This window comes from Motacilla alba, chromosome 6 (genome assembly GCF_015832195.1).
Source record: "Motacilla alba alba isolate MOTALB_02 chromosome 6, Motacilla_alba_V1.0_pri, whole genome shotgun sequence".
NCBI lineage: Eukaryota > Metazoa > Chordata > Aves > Passeriformes > Motacillidae > Motacilla > Motacilla alba.
The window spans coordinates 33,173,200-33,190,516 of NC_052021.1; the positions used below are offsets into that span (position 1 = coordinate 33,173,200).

At 44.3% G+C, this 17,317-nt stretch overlaps 1 protein-coding gene across 2 annotated transcripts in view; it reads right to left on the reverse strand.

Moving 5' to 3' along the window:
* ADAM12 (ADAM metallopeptidase domain 12) overlaps nt 1–17,317 on the reverse strand; it is a 181,017-nt gene that overhangs the window by 42,025 nt on the left and 121,675 nt on the right. For both annotated transcript variants that reach the window (XM_038141010.1, XM_038141009.1), the window contains exons 9-11: nt 15,331–15,500; nt 13,363–13,447; nt 8,431–8,579 (exon numbers count right to left, since the gene is read on the reverse strand). In XM_038141010.1, coding sequence (XP_037996938.1) covers nt 8,431–8,579; nt 13,363–13,447; nt 15,331–15,500 — 404 coding nt within the window. The remainder of the gene's footprint in view (nt 1–8,430; nt 8,580–13,362; nt 13,448–15,330; nt 15,501–17,317) is intronic.

Consider the following 17,317-nt stretch of genomic DNA (forward strand, 5'->3'; position numbering starts at 1 on the left):
CTTTATTAAAAAAAGAAAAAGACAACAAAGAAAGCTGTCTTTGTGCCGAGCTCAGCTCAGACTGGTTTGGAAACATAAACAGCTTCAGAGTTTAATTAGAAACTGTTTACATCTGAAAGATAATTTCATTTTCCTCGAATTGTAACAGAGGTAATTCCAGATAGTTCTGCTGACTCGAGAGTTTAATGGCTCTAAGCTGCCAGACAGAAAAATGCAAAGTGAGGTCTGAACAGCTGAAAACCAACTGAGAGGGGTCAGGGAATTCTGTGCTAACTACTAATGGTTTGATTATCTAACATTTAACAGCTCTGCAGCTACAAGATGCTGCAAGACGTCTACAAGAAAAAAAAAAGAACCACTCACTAGACTGAAGTGTCCTTTCCCACACTCTGTTTCTGATTTCTTTCCCATTTCACCCTGACCTTTTGTCTTTTTTAAAGCTTTATTTATTTATTTGTTTTTTTAAAAAATCTGTAGAAGTGCTGGAAAAAGTGTTTTCCCTTCAAGTTGAAGTTGTTTTCACGGTGTACCTGGCTGTGTTCTGGAAATCTCTGGAGGGTGTATATTTTCACATCTGGAGACTCCAGTTCAGCCTTTCAATGACCAAAATGAGGGTGACCTTATGTTCTGCTTCCTTGAGATCATTTTTCAAAAAGGAGAAAAGGGATTGAAACGAATACTTCATACAACAAACGGCACAAGTGATTAGTACTTTCCCAACTTGTCCTGAAGAGATTTTCACTATGTTTTATTTATTTAACTACATGTTTATAAAGCAGTTAAATAAATATTTTTTTCCTGTGGCAGTTCAAAAATCAAACAAAAGCAGATGACAAAGTTAGAAGGCTCCTCAGAAAACCCTGTAAGACCCAAACCCACTGAGCCCAGCAGCTCTCCAGGAGCCCCCTAAGATGCAAATATTCACTTGTGCAGTGTAAAATCAGCATTGCTGCCACTGGCCTGCTTTTGATGTGCAGCCCTAAACCTCATTAATGGTAATGAGGGATCCACAGGGAAGCACAGACCTTCAGCACCATCAAAGGACAGCAGTTGTGAGCACTTTAATTACGGGGTGCTGCTCCCCCAGACAGTGCCCTGGCAGAGGAGTGAAGGAGCTGCTGAACCCCCTCAGCCTGAGCCAACCCTGCTGTTCCTCTACCCCAGCTCCAGCAGGAGAGCTGCACTCCTGGGCAGCCAGGCAGATCCCTGAGGAACCCCCCTTCATGTAGATCCTCCTGCCTCCACAAACCTTGCTTTTCACTTGGGTGGCTCCCATCACCTGGATTTTCACATCTCTCCCAGAAATGCTGCTCCAGTTCACCGGAGGTGGAAGCAAACTGCAGCACTGGGGTTTAGGGGCAGAGGCCAGTTTCTCTTCCCAAACCCATATTTCCACCAGAAATATCAGATGGCTTTGGACAGAGACCCTGGACACAGACACAATTCACACACCTGTGGCCTCACAATTAAGGAATAGTCACTAATCCAGGTGGTGACACCTCAGTGGCTCTGGGTGATGTCCCAGGTTTCAGCTTTTCTGTTTTTCACATTCTGTGCTGCTTTAGTGTGCACTTCTGAGCTTCGTATTATGGGATGGTGAGCTCTGTGCACAGAGCAGGGACACAAAACAATTCCTGCTCCAGCTGGGACCAAGGACAAATGATCCAAAGCTCAGCCCAGGAGCACAAACAGCGTGGGCTGGAGAGAGAAAAACAAGCAGGGTGGGAGTGCCTGGGCTAAAGCTGGAACGGGACAATGAACTGCAAGGTGCAAATGGAGCAGAGCTGAGCCAAGGGAGAGACCCCGGGAGCGCTCGTGCATTTTGGGACCATTTGGGTTCATCTTGGGTGCAGCCCTGGCTGGGCTCTTGTGCTGCCCAAGGTGGATCCATGGAGGAGATCCTTGAATAAATCCCTGCTTTATTCTGAAACTCTGCCCAGCCTCTGTTCTAGGGCAGCCTGCACAAGGCATCACAGGGAACATTCCAGATGCATCCTTGGAGCCCAGGAGTTTGGGGAAGAGGGAGTTCTGCTGTTGGACTCCTGCAATTACAGCTGCACCTGAATGCCAAAACTTCTGCCAACCCTGCCCTTGCACTGAGCACAATCTCCAGAGAACTCCTCAAAGTCTGAGCCCTTACACCAGGAAAATCAGCAAGACCTTCCAGAGTATGGAACAAGCAGGAAGAGAAAACAAATAAAAGCTATTTTAGATGTCTCTGATAATATATTTGCTACCACAGAGGCTGTTAATAGAGGGGAACCAATAAAACCAGCTTTTCCTTGCAAGCAGAAATAGGTGTTTACTTATAAAAAAAAGCACAAATTAAAGTGTGATACACCCCTCCACTGAAGCTAACACACGAAAGCAAAGCATCCAATGAACTTCTCCTCACTTGCAGCAGAGCTGCCTTTCAAGGATAACTTCCCCCAGATCCCACAGCACAAGAATTGACCTCTGAATAGCAAACGCTCCCTGAGGTCGTCCAGGGATGCCTGGACCACTTCTACATCAGATCCATGGCCCAACTCAGCCCCAGGGAGGCAAACAGGAATGTCCACATTTGCTGCAGCTCCTGTGCAACTCTGGGTGTCACTTTGAGCTCCTCACAGACATCTGGTACTACTGCTCAGGGAAAAGCCACTCTGTTTCCACTTAAATATTTTATCTCACCTTAATTACTGCTGATGTACTCAGTGTTCAGTGCAGAATATCTAATTGCTCCTGGAGGGAATTAAAACCCAGTAAGTACTCAGGCTCTTTTGCAGTGGTACCTGGAAGAAGCCCACCTGATGGTCCTTCCCATGGTTAATTTCCTCCCATTTCTCCTCAGTAGTGCTTAATTGGAGTAATTAGTTTAATTTGGGACTGTCACTCAGCTGAGTCTTAACAGATCCCCTTTGCTCTCACTCTCATTCACAAAGAGGCAGCTTCCCATTGTCTCCCTGCTTTAATTCTAACATAAAGGTTTGAATTTTACTTAAAAATTTACTGATAACAGCAGGGTTTTTTTGTGGACTGCTTAGAAAAATGTCTTCTCCAAATTCCAACAGTAAATTAACCCATATTTTTCTACGTGTGATTTCTACTCTGTGCTCTTTCTGGGTTCCTAATTGGTCTCCTCCCCCAGCCCCTGCCTCCAAAAACTCAATAATTAAACTGAAATTGTGTACTGAAAGGCAATTACTCAAAATTAGCTGTTCTTTTTTTCCTGTGAGGCACCATTCTATAAAAATCCTCTAAAATAATAATCTATAGCTGAGAGGTTAAATTCATCTCATTTCTCCTTGTCTTCCATTCATGGTCATCACCACAAAGAACAGGAATTTCCACCAGCAGTGTCACAGCCCAGGCCCCACTTCCCTGTAACACTCACATCATATTTATCTGAGTAAATTCAATTTAAAATCTGAGAGAGAAACAGGGTGACTTTAAATCCTAGCTGTGAAAACTGGAAATGGGAACACAAGGTTCAAGATAAGAGCAGGGGGGGAAAGGCAGCCAGAGGGGTTCGATTCATTCTTGACTTTTCAAAAGGAGCATCACACAGGAGGAACAAGACAAAGGGGAGTTGTTGTGAGGGGAAGTATCCTAAAGAAGCTGCTTCCTCCCTCCTGTGCCTGGCCCAGACCTTCCTGTGTGTCATCAAGGGATGGAAACCAGAATGTGCCTTGGAACTCTTGGAAAAGAGGAAAGCCAGGTCTGCTAGGGGCCTAGATTAAAAGAAAAGTTTCCCAAGAAATGTTCGTATCAATAGCCATGCTCTCTCACACATCAGATTTTCCACTTCTTGAATATCTACACTCATTACATGTCTTGAAACAACAGCCCATATGGAATTTATATTTTCCTGAGTATTTTAAATTATTTTGCATTTATTTAATCTTTTCTCCGTCATGGGCTTTGAGGAGAACCTTCCAGATCAACGTGATGTGTTCCATCTCACAATAAATGTACAGAGAAAGCAACGGGGTGCAGGGCAGTAGGACAGACCTGAGAAAATCTCCACCATTCTCACACCCAGGGGCAAAGGGGATTGGAGGGGAACACCCCAAAGCAGCCCTTTCCCCATTTTCCACCACCTCGTGTCTGTGGGAAGGCAAAGAGAGCTGGAACAAATGGCTCTGTCCCGGAAACCATTTCCATCAGCTCTGGGATGATCCAGCAACAAGAAATGAACCTGGGAAGAGAAAATATTTCCACCAGGGGCCAGTCAAAGTGGATTTTATTGCAGGTATTGGGCATCCCAAAGGGAAAAGGTATTTTGTTATTGCAGGTATTGGGCATCCCAAAGGGAAAAGGGTGTTTTGTTATTGCAGGTATTGGGCATCCCAAAGGGAAAAGGCTATTTTGTTATTGCAGGTGTGGGCACCCCAAAGGGAAAAAACAAGTGTAGGATCAGCATCTGAATGGGCTTGGTGAAAGGGCCCATCCTGGGAGGATTCCTGCTCTCATGACCCTCAGCCAGGAAGAGGAAATGCAAAGGCATCAAGGAGCGCTCCCTGTGAGAGGGAGGGAAGAGCAAATTTCCCTGCAGACAAGTTCCCTGTGGGGATCACCTGCGTGGAAGCTGAAAGAGCACAGCACTCAAGGACACAGGAAAATGGGAGAGGGGAAGCTCAACCCTTGAGTTTACAGGAGGGGAGAACACCAGCTATCAAAATTTTGCTTCCCTTAAGGCTAGCAAAAAACCTCAAACATATCTGAAGTCAATATTTCAACTTCTTAGTGAGAGCTCACCTGGCTTCAAACCCCACGGAAGGCCCTGTGCTCAATTTTGATGAAGGAGGACGTGTAAAAATTGCATTTCCAAAATTATTAAATAAACAAGCGCTGCTAATTGGCAGCATTCTGCTCTGCAGTGCTAAATTCTGCTCGCATTTGCAAGGGTATAAATCCAGCCCAATGCCTTGGGCTGCACCAGAACTCCTGGGTATTTATCTGCCTGGCAGGAGGAATATTTTCACTCCTAAGAGGCGACACTTGAGGGAGGTATTTGGAAAAAAAAGTGGAATACTGCAGTGGCCTCACTGGCTCAGCCCAGTCCCTTAGTTTCCAGATAATAAGGTCTCAGTAAAAATATTCACAGATCTCTCTAATATTCCTTCTTTGGCACTTGCAACTGTCCATGCACAAGACAATTAAAAAAAAATAGAGGAATATCATTACAACAGATGCATTAAAAAGAGGACAATGTGTATTAAACATTCCTTACTGATATGATTAGTATCAATATTAGACATAGTTAAATATTAATATTCTGTAGTAGTAAATACTAATTTTAGTACTAAATATTCCTTATTGATAGTATTTTTATAGGAACCACCCCAGTCTCTACAGAAGGATTTATGTAATTTTCATAGCAGATATCTGAATCTCTCAAAGTCCTGTACTGGCACAAATTTGGGGGGTTTTGTGCTTGTTTCCATGTTATAAAAAATACATTTTGCTAAAGTAGAAGGTCTTTATACATTTGCAGCTCACACACAACTGGTGCTCATCTTGCTGGTATCTTTTAAGAATAAAAACTATAGGAAGCTGATTAAAGCATAGATCCAACAGAGTTTAAATTCCACCCTGATCCCTGGAGGTTTTTTCCCACCAAGACAAAATTTCCAAGACCTCTTCAAAGACTGAAACAGAAGAACAGAAAGAAATTACAATAATTGATGAAATCCCTTTTAAGTCAACAGCCTTAAACCATTCCCTTTTGTGCACAACCAGACCAATGACTCCAAAGTTAAATTCACAGAGGCCTTTCTGCTGTAACTTAGATATTTCCTATTTTTGTAGACCTCAGATAAGGACTTCTCAGTGCTTTTTACATTAACTTCAGCTAGATTTTCTTTATTCCAGTCATTAAATCTACCTTAAACCAATTAGAAAAGCACAGAGTCAGTGCAGTGAGTACACTGAGAGCAGGCTGTCTCTCTAAATGGACATGGGATTCTCTTAGTTTTGATTTTTTGCCTATTTCCAGAGTACATTTGAGATAAGGAACATTCATTTGGCCTTTCCTTAACAGACAACCACTTCCAGAGAAGAAAACTTTTCAGTGTTCCTTCAATAATGGTGCTCAGGGGAATATTGCTATTGGTGAGACACGGTGGGTAATTAAATATTCAAAGTGTTAATTTGAAATGGGTGAGATGCAGCTTGGCTCAAGGCATGAAGTGTTCTCCAGGAACATATTTGTCACAGATTGACAGCACGGTGTGGAGATAAAGCCTAAGGCTGTAAGCCCAAAGCTGAAGTTTCCATTTCTGAATCAATAATCAGTGCAAACAATCAGCCTGCCCAGGGCTGTGAGGCCACAGCTCCTCCTCAGGCACGAGCTGAGTGCAGAGTTTGGTGAAAATCCAAAGAGGGGGATGTGAAAATCCCCCAGACCTGGGGGGCGCTGGGGAAGGGCAGAGCCTTCAACCTGGAAGGTTCTGCAGGACTCCAACAGGGGAGCTGAGCTGCTCGGGATGAGGAATGGAACATCCAACTCCTCGTATCCTGAGGAGCCCTGAGTGGGCACAGCCTTGCTCTGACCTTGCCCTGAGCCAGCCCAAGTCTGGATTGGCACATCCAGCACCCAGGACAGGGTCACACACACCCAAAGGGCTCCAGCATGAAGAATGAGGAAGCAGCTATCTAATATGTTCCTCTCACCAGATGAGTTCACAAAGTGTCCAGAAATCTCTGTCCTGAGAGCATCCCTGTGTTTACTGCAAAGTGGAGCAGCTGGGTGCAGAACCAGGAACACAGCTGAGCTGACAGAAGCTGGAACGTTTCCTTGAGGAGCTCAGAGCCCAGCCCTGCCCTCTGCTCAGCTCAGCTCAGCTCAGAGCCCTGCCCAGTGCCCAGCTCAGCTCAGAGCCCAGCCCTGCCCAGATCAGCTCAGAGCCCAGCCCAGCCCAGTGCCCAGCTCAGCTCAGAGCCCAGCTCAGCTCAGAGCCCTCTCCCACGTCACTCTGTCCCCACAGTGTGACAGAGCCCCGAGCTGTGCAGGATGAATCCCAGGGGGATGATTACCACCCATTGTCTCAGAAGAGCTGAGTTATTTTTCTTTCCCAGACTGCAGAAATCCCTCTCATTCTCCTCCACTCTCACAACTCTTTTGTTTGTCTCTCAGCTTGCTGTGCTTGGCCTCTGGCCACAACCCTGATTTCTGCCCTGATGGAGGGTGACAGCCTCGCCTTTGAAGGAATTCCAAGGCTGCCGTTGGGCTGACCAGCAGGGAACAGCCCTGCCCAACCCTCCCTGGCCTCTCCCACATTGCTCCCCTTCTTTCCCAGAAACCTGCAGTTTTGGAAAAGGCAGAGGGAGAGCTGATCCCAATTCCCTGAAGAGGTTTTTAAGCAACAGATGAACTTTAAGCACACAGAGCGGACGTTGGAGCTGGAAGGGACACCAGAGAACATCCAGACCATCCTCTTGTCCTAAGGCACATCCAGCTGTACCTGCACTGCTGGCAGATATTTGCCTCACTGGTTCTTACTGGATTCCAGTCACAGGCAGTTTAACTGGCAAATCTTACTTCAGTTTAATCCTTTCAGTCCTAGTCTGAACACGGACATGGAGAACTCATTCCTCATATCCTTCTGTTCCAACAGGAATTTAAAATACATCCCCGCAAGCAGTGACAGCTCACTCTGCCCAGGGTGCCTGAAATGTCAGTGTCTACAAAACGCTCTTGTGCCTTGGCAGAGTGCCTTTGCCAGCAGCAGAGCCACCCCTCAGTTCTGACAGGGAATCAGGGAATTTCCTGAGCTGGAAGGGACCCACCAGGATCACCAAGTCCAGCTGCTGGCCCTGCACTCACACAGGTGACCACAGGTTCACTGGTTTGTATTTCCCACATGTCTAATCTCTTTTCTTGGAAGATTCTCCCTCTGGACATAGAACAGCCTTAATCCCACCGACCTTGCAGATTTAATTTTCTCACGAGCTAAAAGTGCTCCCCACTTGCAGCAAAAAAGTTTGTGCAAAACTAAAAACCTGCTCTGCACAAGACAAAGAGTTTGCAGAGAGCCTAAGAGTGCATTTCCTGCATTACTGAATTTCCTACCCACTCATCTCAGTCTTGGCTCATTTCCTATTGTGACTGATGCTCAGCTGGCAAGATGAGAGGAGGTGAAATTCTGATTTAACACTTGCAACACAGTTTGTTTGTGAATTGTTTTGTTGTTTTTTTTAAATTACCCAGTTTCTTACAGCATTTTTTTCTCTCAAATTGTTAACCTGGAAATAGAAAGGTGCAATGGTACACGTGCTCTGGTAACATTTAATTTTTTCACCTTGAGGAGGATAACTGCAACAAGACTTAACAGGTGTTGAAAAACCTTTTGTACCTTTCAGTGTTCCTGAGGCACAGAATGAAGCCACAGCTGTCCCACTGCAGCTGTGGCTGGTGCAGCTTGCCAGTGTGAGCCTGGCACTTACCCAGTGGAGGGGTTCATGATGCAGCCCCCTTTCTCAGTGGATGCTCTGCAGTTGCAGCCCCTCTCCAGTGTGTCGTGATTCATCCCAAAATTGTGCCCCAGCTCATGAGCCAGTGTCACTGCTGCACCCAGAGGGTTTTCTGAGTGATCCTTCAAAACAAAAACCCACAGGAGAACCAGTCAATTCAGCATACAAACCCAGCTCAAGGCACACATTCCCCCTCTGAGGTCCTACTGCCCATCTTTTGAAGTGGTTTATAAGTTTAGCAGCTGAAGTTACTCTGTTGTTAAATAAACTCAGTTTTAAATTCATCCTTGTATAGGGCAGAGTGGGAATTTCAGGACAGCCTTTCTGGCCACCCAGTTTTCCCATCAGGCATTTGAAAGCATGGAGCAGCTGTGAACATCTCTTTATTGGGGCTTCAAATTCTGCTGCTCAAGAAATCCCCCAAAGTGCCAAGGGCCAGCAGTGGCAGAGAGAGGTCACCAGACATGGAGTGCTGGAAAGGGCAGTAATTCATGGGTGAGGACGAGTGTGGTGAGGGCCAAGTGAGAAGATCCTTCATGTCAGGAGGCAAATTAAAAATGCAGCAAGAGATTTCACTTTGTCTATTTAATTTCCTTCAGACTGTTTCTTTAATAAAAGAATGTCCAAGATTTCACCAACCTTTTAAGAAAAACCAAAAACCTTTAAAAATCTCCTTTTTAAAATGAAAGGCCAAAGCAAGCCAAAATCTTCCGTGGCCTCTTATTAACCTATAAATACTCTAAATGTTGAAAGTGTCAGTTTGAAATTTAACATTAATCCATGTTTAAATGCTGATTTTTGGGACAATCATTTCTGAGACATGCACTGCATGATTCAATTACAGGCTGCTGATCAGAATCATGTTTTGGCTTAACCACAAGTAAGACACCTTTCCACACTGATCATTTTCCTTGAGGGGAAAAAAAAATCCCCTACACTTGTAAGAAAGCTTTCCCTGAAGGCATAAACATGTAATATAAATGCATGATCCACTATTTATCAGTCAGTAAATGGAATTACTGTGTACAGCTGCCTGCTCTAGAAGCATGCATGAATATATTCACTTTAAATAACTCTTTCAGCATCATCTAAGCCAAACTCCAGACTAAAAAGAAGTGATGGTAAAACTGCCTAAAACATCATCTGTGTACTAATGGAGGCCTTAATACATGACTTGGGGTAGATTTAAGAGTTTCTTCTTTCATCTGTCGGGGCTAACATTTTTAGTAAATCATTTCTCAAATAGCAAACAAAATCAAGAAGAGAATACAGTCATTCTGAACATGTCAAACTGCTCCTTCTGCAATTGGAATCAACTCAAAAGAATTTTATCTGTTCACAAAATGTCTCTTTTTTTAAAAAAAAAATTCCTGAATTTTAAAATCTTGATATAAAAATCTTGTGACAGGCAGTTTGTGTGCAGTTTGTCCTGCACAACACCTACCTAATGAGATATCTTATCTAGATACTGGTCTGATACAGGTGGATTTATCTTTGTGCACACAGTAATTGATAGACTGCTTAGAGAATTCAGTGTAATTGAACCTGATGTCATAAAAAAAGCACAACCTCTCACTCAAACGGAAAAAATGCAGGGCTGAAGATTATGAAAACAGCAAAATAATTCTATATAATTTACCACTGACTCACTGGATGATGCCTTGAAATTCAGGCTATCTGGTCGAGGCAGAAACTCCTCACTGAGCTACACAGACACACAGCAAACTGAGCTCAGACTTTCTTTCTTTTTCCAGTATCTCCTCCACTTACTGAGCAGTGATTATATTTCTCTGAATACTCTGAAGCTGTCAACTAAAACTATAGTCAAGGATTCACACAGTCCACTCCAGAAGTGGAGCAATAAATGATGTGAAATGTAATTTGGGACTTGAAAAGGCAAACAATTATTCCAGCCCATGCGGTTCTCATTACTTGCTCAGATCCACTTGGAATGCAATTTTATCAGCTTCTGGAGAGGGTTTTTAGAAGGAGGAATGTGATGCCTCAGCAAAAGAGCTTATTTGAAGACAGCATAAATGAAGATTATCAAAACAAACAGTGACATGTTCCATTTGATACTGAGACCGTTTAAGTATCACAAGGACTAAAGAAATGAATAGCAATGTGACTTTGATTTATTCCACCAGGGTCCTTCAAAGTTAACTTGAGCAGTAAAAGTCATTACCAAACACATTTCACAACCCCTGAATAAGCAACCATCTACTATTAAGGCATTATAAGCTGTTGCACAAAACATGCAGCTGCTTTCGGCTGAATTCTGCTTCATTCCACTGGGATTTAAACCAAATCCTAATCATTAAATGCTGTCACCTACAGCTCCACCAGGCAAATGCCGTGCTCCTGGTATTTTCAGTATGTTCACTTGGTTCATGGAGTCACAGAATGGACTGAATTGGAAGGGACCTCAAAAATCACCCAGTCCCACCTCACCTTCCACTGTCCCAGGCTGCTCCAAGCCCTGTCCAGCCTGGCCTTGGGCACTGCCAGGGATCCAGGGGCAGCCACAGCAGCTCTGGGCACCCTGTGCCAGGGCCTGCCCACCCTCACAGGGAACAATTCCCTCCTAATATCTAATCTAAATCTCTCCTCTCTAACTTTAAAACCCTTCTCCCTCACCTTATCACTATCTGCCCAGATAAAAAGTCACTTTCCTCTTCTCTCAGAAATATTTTACTTTTAAATCCATGAATTCAGTGGGCAACCTTTGGAAACAGAAGAATGAAGACTGAATCACGTCAAAGACTTGCTTTAATGTCAACTTCTCTTTGGTTTTTCTGTGACACTACAGAAACTTCACAGGAAAATGAAATGATAAAGGTCTTGTTAAAGCTTCTCACACTCACATGGCTGCTCTCCCTGCTTTGAGCTCCTCTGCAAATTAATGGGAGACAGGGTGTCACCCACTGAGAGAGCTCAGCCCTATAGAAGAGAGACAGGCAGGCTCCCAGGGAGGCATGACAGAGGAATTTAGATCATAAAGTAGAGCTGACTAACTGCAAAAAGAACCAGGAAAATCACATCAGACAAGAGTCACTCCAGATTTTGTATTCAAATGTCATTTCTGACGCAGACTCTCATTGTCTTTTTTTCCAGAACAGGTTTTAAAGTGTGGGAGCTTTTGGTGTTGAGTGCTGGGGGTGGGATGGGTGAGAAATTGGCTGAATTATGAGGTTGGCCAAATGTTCATTTGTGCAGTGTTGAGACACCTGAGCCCCTGACCTTCCCAGGCTCAGGGTGATTCATTCTTTCATAGAATCACAGACTCTTTTAGGTTGGAAAAGACCTTTGAGATCATGGAGTCCAACCATGCCCCAGCACTGCCAAGGCCACCACTGCCCCATGTGCCCAAGTGCCACCTCCACGGGGCTTTTAAATCCCTCCAGGAGTGGGGACTCCACTTCTTCCCTGGGCAGCTGTGCCAGGGTCCAGGTACCAATATATATAAATATGTTTTGTCTGTGCCTGAATCAGCCTTTGCTAACTCAGGGGATGGTTGGGCAGCTGTACTTTTGGGTTTTGGGGTGAGTGTTTGCTTCATTTGGATTTGGCTCCTTTTTGAGGATTTGTTTAAAGAGCTGGAGAACGTTTCTGGTTATTCTGTGCAAGTTTCAAATCAATTTGCACCTCAAAAGCTTAAATTCACTGAGTCTCTGGGGAACATCATGCTCCCCTTCATGACAGAAGCTTCAGCCTGGCCCAGGACTCATCCAGAGAGCCTGGGTTTCTCCTGGACATATAAATCAGTCCCCTCTCTATGAGAATGCTCTGAAGAAATGCTGATTCTTGTTTTCTTGTTGCTGGAATGAACTATTTGTAATTATTTCTCTTTAAAATGACAGCTTCCAGAGCAAAGAGAACTGGCTTGGCTGTAATTGACACTTTGGAGTGTTTTAAATCTTATGCTAAATATTAAAAGGACAAAAAGTCATCATTAAGGGCATCTGTGACTGCAGATAAAGCCAAAGCAGTGACTGCAGGGCTGAGTCAAATGGGTAAAAGGGGGCTGTCTGCCTCATCTGTGCCCTTACCAAGACTTGGGGGTGCACTGGGACACTCCTACAGCTCTTTCTTCCTTTTTTCCCTCCTTTTCCTTTTGTACCTCTCCCCCAGGTACCCAGTGAATAATTGTCACAGACAGCAATTACAGACTCAGCTTCTCAAGCTATCAAGAGCCTGAAACCTTTGTCTTTTCTACAACTTTGACACAACTTTTCCCAAATTATGGGATTTGATTGTTCTAGTTTAAAGCTTCCTCCCTCCATCTTAGCACGAAGCACTGCAAAACTGAAATTTAAAAAAAGAAAAAAATCAGAAAGAAAGTACATCAGAACTCCTTCCAGAGACTGGACAAGATGTTTGCTTGTGTGTTCACCATGTCTTGCATCTAACAACAACAATAATGCCCTGGGAGAGACTCAGCTGGAATAAATGCTGCCATTGTTTGTTCTCTCTTTCTGGCAATGCAATAAAACCACTGCTGCAAAGATGGAAAATAAGGCCTAACACAGGAAACTCTATAAATACAGAATAAAATCAATATAATAAAAGATTCAGGATAGACTGCTGCTGCCTGTAACACAAGTGTACCCAAGTGTATAACAAATACATCTTCTGGTTCTCTTCCTTCACAGCCCCTCAGCACCTGGTTCAATAACAATTAGAGGTATAAACTCCTTAAAAAGAGGCCCTGCTATATTTTAATGCAATATTTTGGTTTTTTCACTATGGAAACTATCATTTACAAGCAATCTGAACGGGGATATGAACAACAGAGAGATGGAAAATGGGACAAACGGGGCTGGTTCAGGAGGCAGGACTGCAGGAGCTGGTGTGGTGTCACCCCAGCTGGGCCAGTCTGAGTGGCTGAGTGCTTGCCCCACTTACCATGACGACCCCTCCAGACTGCTCTGCTGTGCACATGCTCATGATGGGAGCCATGCCAATGGTCGTCCCCTGGAAGTACACCCCGCTGCAGGAGGGGGAGAGGAGACACAGAGCCACCAGTCAGTGCCAAGATACCTCCCTGTCACTTCCAGTTCTGGATTTCTGCCAGTCTCAAACAAAGACCCCGTTTCTGCTCCTCACATTTGCAGGTCTAAAGCAACGGAAACCCAGATGGGCTGTGCTGCCTCAGCTGAACTGAAGCACAGCGTCCCAGCTCTTGGAACATCCACTGGGTCATCCCCATTGGGTCATCCCCAATGGATCATCCACATCGGATCACCCCAAATGAATCACCCCCATTGGGTCAGCCCCAATGGATCACCCACATTGGATCACCCCAAATGAATCACCCCCATTGGGTCAGCCCCAATGGATCATCCACATTGGATCACCCCAAATGGATCATCCACATTGGATCACCCCAAATGAATCACCCCCATTGGGTCAGCCCCAATGGATCGCTGCAAATGGGTCACCCCCAATGGATCACTCGCACTGGGTCACCCCAAATAGATCATCCCCACTGGATCACCCTCAGTGGATAATCCCCACTGGATCACCCCAAATGGATCATCCCCATTGGGTCACCCCCACTTGATTGCCCCAATGGATCACCGGAAATGGGTCACTCTCATTGGATCACCCCAAATGGATGACCCCCACTGGATCACCCTCAGTGGATAATCCCCACTGGATCACCCCAAATGGATAATCCCCATTGGGTCACCCCAAATGGATCATCCCCACTGGATCACCCCAAATGGATAATCCCCATTGGGTCACCCCAAATGGATCATCCCCACTGGATCACCTTCAGTGGATCACCCCCATTGGATCATCCCCACTGGATTGGATCACCCCAAAATGAATCACCCCCATTGGATCAGCCCCAATGGAACACCCCAATGGATCACCTCAATGGATCACCCCAATGGATCACCCCCACTGGGTCACCCTCCTCAGTTTTTACTGCTGCAACAGGACCCTTCTTCCCTTCCTCTGTTTCTGAAGTTGGGAACAGGAGTACGAGCATAACAACGATGTCTCTAACTCAGAGAAGGGTTATTGTAATGCAGGGGGAAGTTTATGTGCTACTTGTGATGATGCACAGCCCTGAATGTAATAATTTCAAACAAAGTGTTATTATACATGTAGAGCAATCAAATATCTCAGGGGGGACGGTTTGGAAAGGCTCAATTTATTCTTATTCAGGTAATGTAAGAAGTAAATAACTCCTTTTAATTACTGAGACATCAGTTGTGTTTATCTGCTCAGTATAAAGAATAGTCAATTGATCAAAATAATACCTATTCAACAAAGAGGTGTTCCTCTTCCCTTTTTTTTAAAGAGTGCTTTTACTTTTACAGAACCACAGACTGGTTTGGGTTGACAGGGACCTTTACTCAATTCCTTTATTCCAAGAAAAAGCAGCAGGGTAAATATGTTTATGATTTAATTTTTAAATCATGAATGCAAGTCAACTGTCTAAATTAGACAGCATTTTCAAGCATACTGAGGTCTTTTGATTAAGAAATAGGCTTCACTTAGGGTCAGAGCAGAACTGTCTTTTCTAGTGAGAATTTAGACTGAGGGCAGTTTAAACTGGTTGTAAATTCACACCCTGAGCATGCAGCAGCTGATTACAACCTCTGCTCTACACAGGTTGTAGACAGGCTCAGGACAGGCTTTGAGCACCAGGGCTGGGAAAGGAAACTCACCTGGAGCACCTGCTGCAGGGCCCTGCAAGTGATTTTGGGTTTGATGTTTGCAGAGGGGAAAGGTGAACTCTCAGGAGCACAGATGTTCCTTCCAAGAGCTTAGCAGCTGGGGCAGGACTCAGCACAGCTATCCTGAAATCCCCGAAATCCCCAAAATCCCAGTGGGTATCAAATGCAGAGTCAAGCTTACCTGATCAGCTGGGCGTTGTCGTGGGCTTTCCGAGGCAGGAGTTTGAGCTTTCTCCAGTCCAGGAACTCGTGCAGGCTGGTGAAAGGGTCCTGGGAGATGGAGCACTTATCCATGTCATTCCACACCTCTACTCCCACCAGGGCCACTCGGATGTTTAGTGGTCTGTAGAACTAAGGAGAGGAGAAAAGTAGGAAATATGTGTCTAAAAAGTATTTCAGACCGGAATATTTCAACAAAAACATAATGAATCTTTCTTGTAGAGGTTAAAACAATTTCTTCTTCAGGGCAAAACACTTGACAGGACTCGGACAAAATATTTCCAAGACTCCCATAAAACAGTTCTGACCCAAGTCAGTACCCATAAGGCATTCAAAGAGATCCAGGGATTTCCTGCTTCTCCCTGTCCTACCCAGCCCTGAACTCCCTGCCCATGTCCTTCAGCTCTGAAGGAACTCCAGGCCATGGCAGATGAGTCTGCCAGGGCTGCCCCACCCTGGATTGCACAGATCCCATTCCAGAGGCAGAGGCACTGTGCTGTGCTATGGTTGTGGTTCAACAGCTGAAAACAAGCCAGGCTCATCAAGCCTTGCACAGAGCAGATGAAACCAAGTGATTTTATCAATTCCCCCAGCAAACGCCATTCTGCCTCAAGGGGGGTGCCACAGCAACATCAGCAGAGCCACGACAACAGTTCTAGTGTGAGGAAGGAGTCGGGGATTGATCAAGTCCAGATTTGCCTGACAGGCTGAAGAAAACACCCAGCAGATCTTTGTCTCGTTTCTATGCATTCCAGTCATTTGCAGAACGCCAGAGTTTGCTGAGCATAAATTAAGCATGAAACAAAAAATATATTACAATATGCAAAATTAATTTTGAGCAGGTAACATATAAACACCTGTCCTCTGGCAATAAGTCAGCAAGACAATTATGGATGAGGTGGAGGTGTCTTCAGCAGCTTGTTTTTAATCAGGAATGCTTCTCCTTGAGCTACTGCCCTTGAAGTATCACTTGATAAGTTCTCAGATAAATTAAGACACTCTCAGTTATAATTTCACTACTAGAGTCCTAATATTTTCTGGCCATACAGCCCAACAAAAATAAACTCTAATTTGTTCAAAAACCACTCTAGAAGATTCTTGGCCTTTATCGTTTACTGTCAAGGAATTATTTCAAGACCAAAAAAATCCAGTCTATAGCTCTCTCTTATTGCTCTCACTCAGCCATCAAATCTGCTTCTTTATTTTTAATTCTGCCATCTTCCTTGGATTACACATCTTATTAACCATGTTTTCACAGGCCTTTGTTGGCCTTACAACTGGACCTTCCCTTGCTGCTACAAATGACTTTGTTCTCCAAATTTCTCTTGAAAATAATCCTCTTTTTTTCTATAGGCTGTTCTATAGGTGATTATCCCCACCCTCTTCCCTGGTGAATAAAATCCTAGGGCTAAATTGGGCTTTTTTTTAGGAATAGATCCCATATGCAGAGCTCATGGCTTTGTGTATCAAAGGGCAAATGAAAGGTTTAAATTTGCTTTTCCATAAGCTTTGCTCTGAAATACTGGAGTGTGGTTTTCAGGGTAGCCAGGACAAGGGGTGAAGAGATTGAAAAATCTTGACTCCATGTTTCAGAAGGCTGGTTTATTATATTATGATACATATTATATTAAAAAAACCACACTAAAACTATACTAAAAGAACAGAGAGAAAGATGCATCAGAAGGTGAGGCAGGAATAGAAAGGAATGAATAACAAAGGCTTGTGACTCACAAAGAGTCTGACCCAGCTGCCTCCTTGATTGGTTATTAAGTAGAAACATCCAACATCGACCAATCAAGGATGCACCTGTTGCATTCCACACCAGCAGATAATAATTGTTTACATGTTGAAGCTGAGGCCCTCAGCTTCTCAGGAGAAGAAAATCCTGACAAAAGGATTTTCATAAAAATGTCGTGGTGACGCTGGAGTACCAGCAAAGCTGTAAGGTT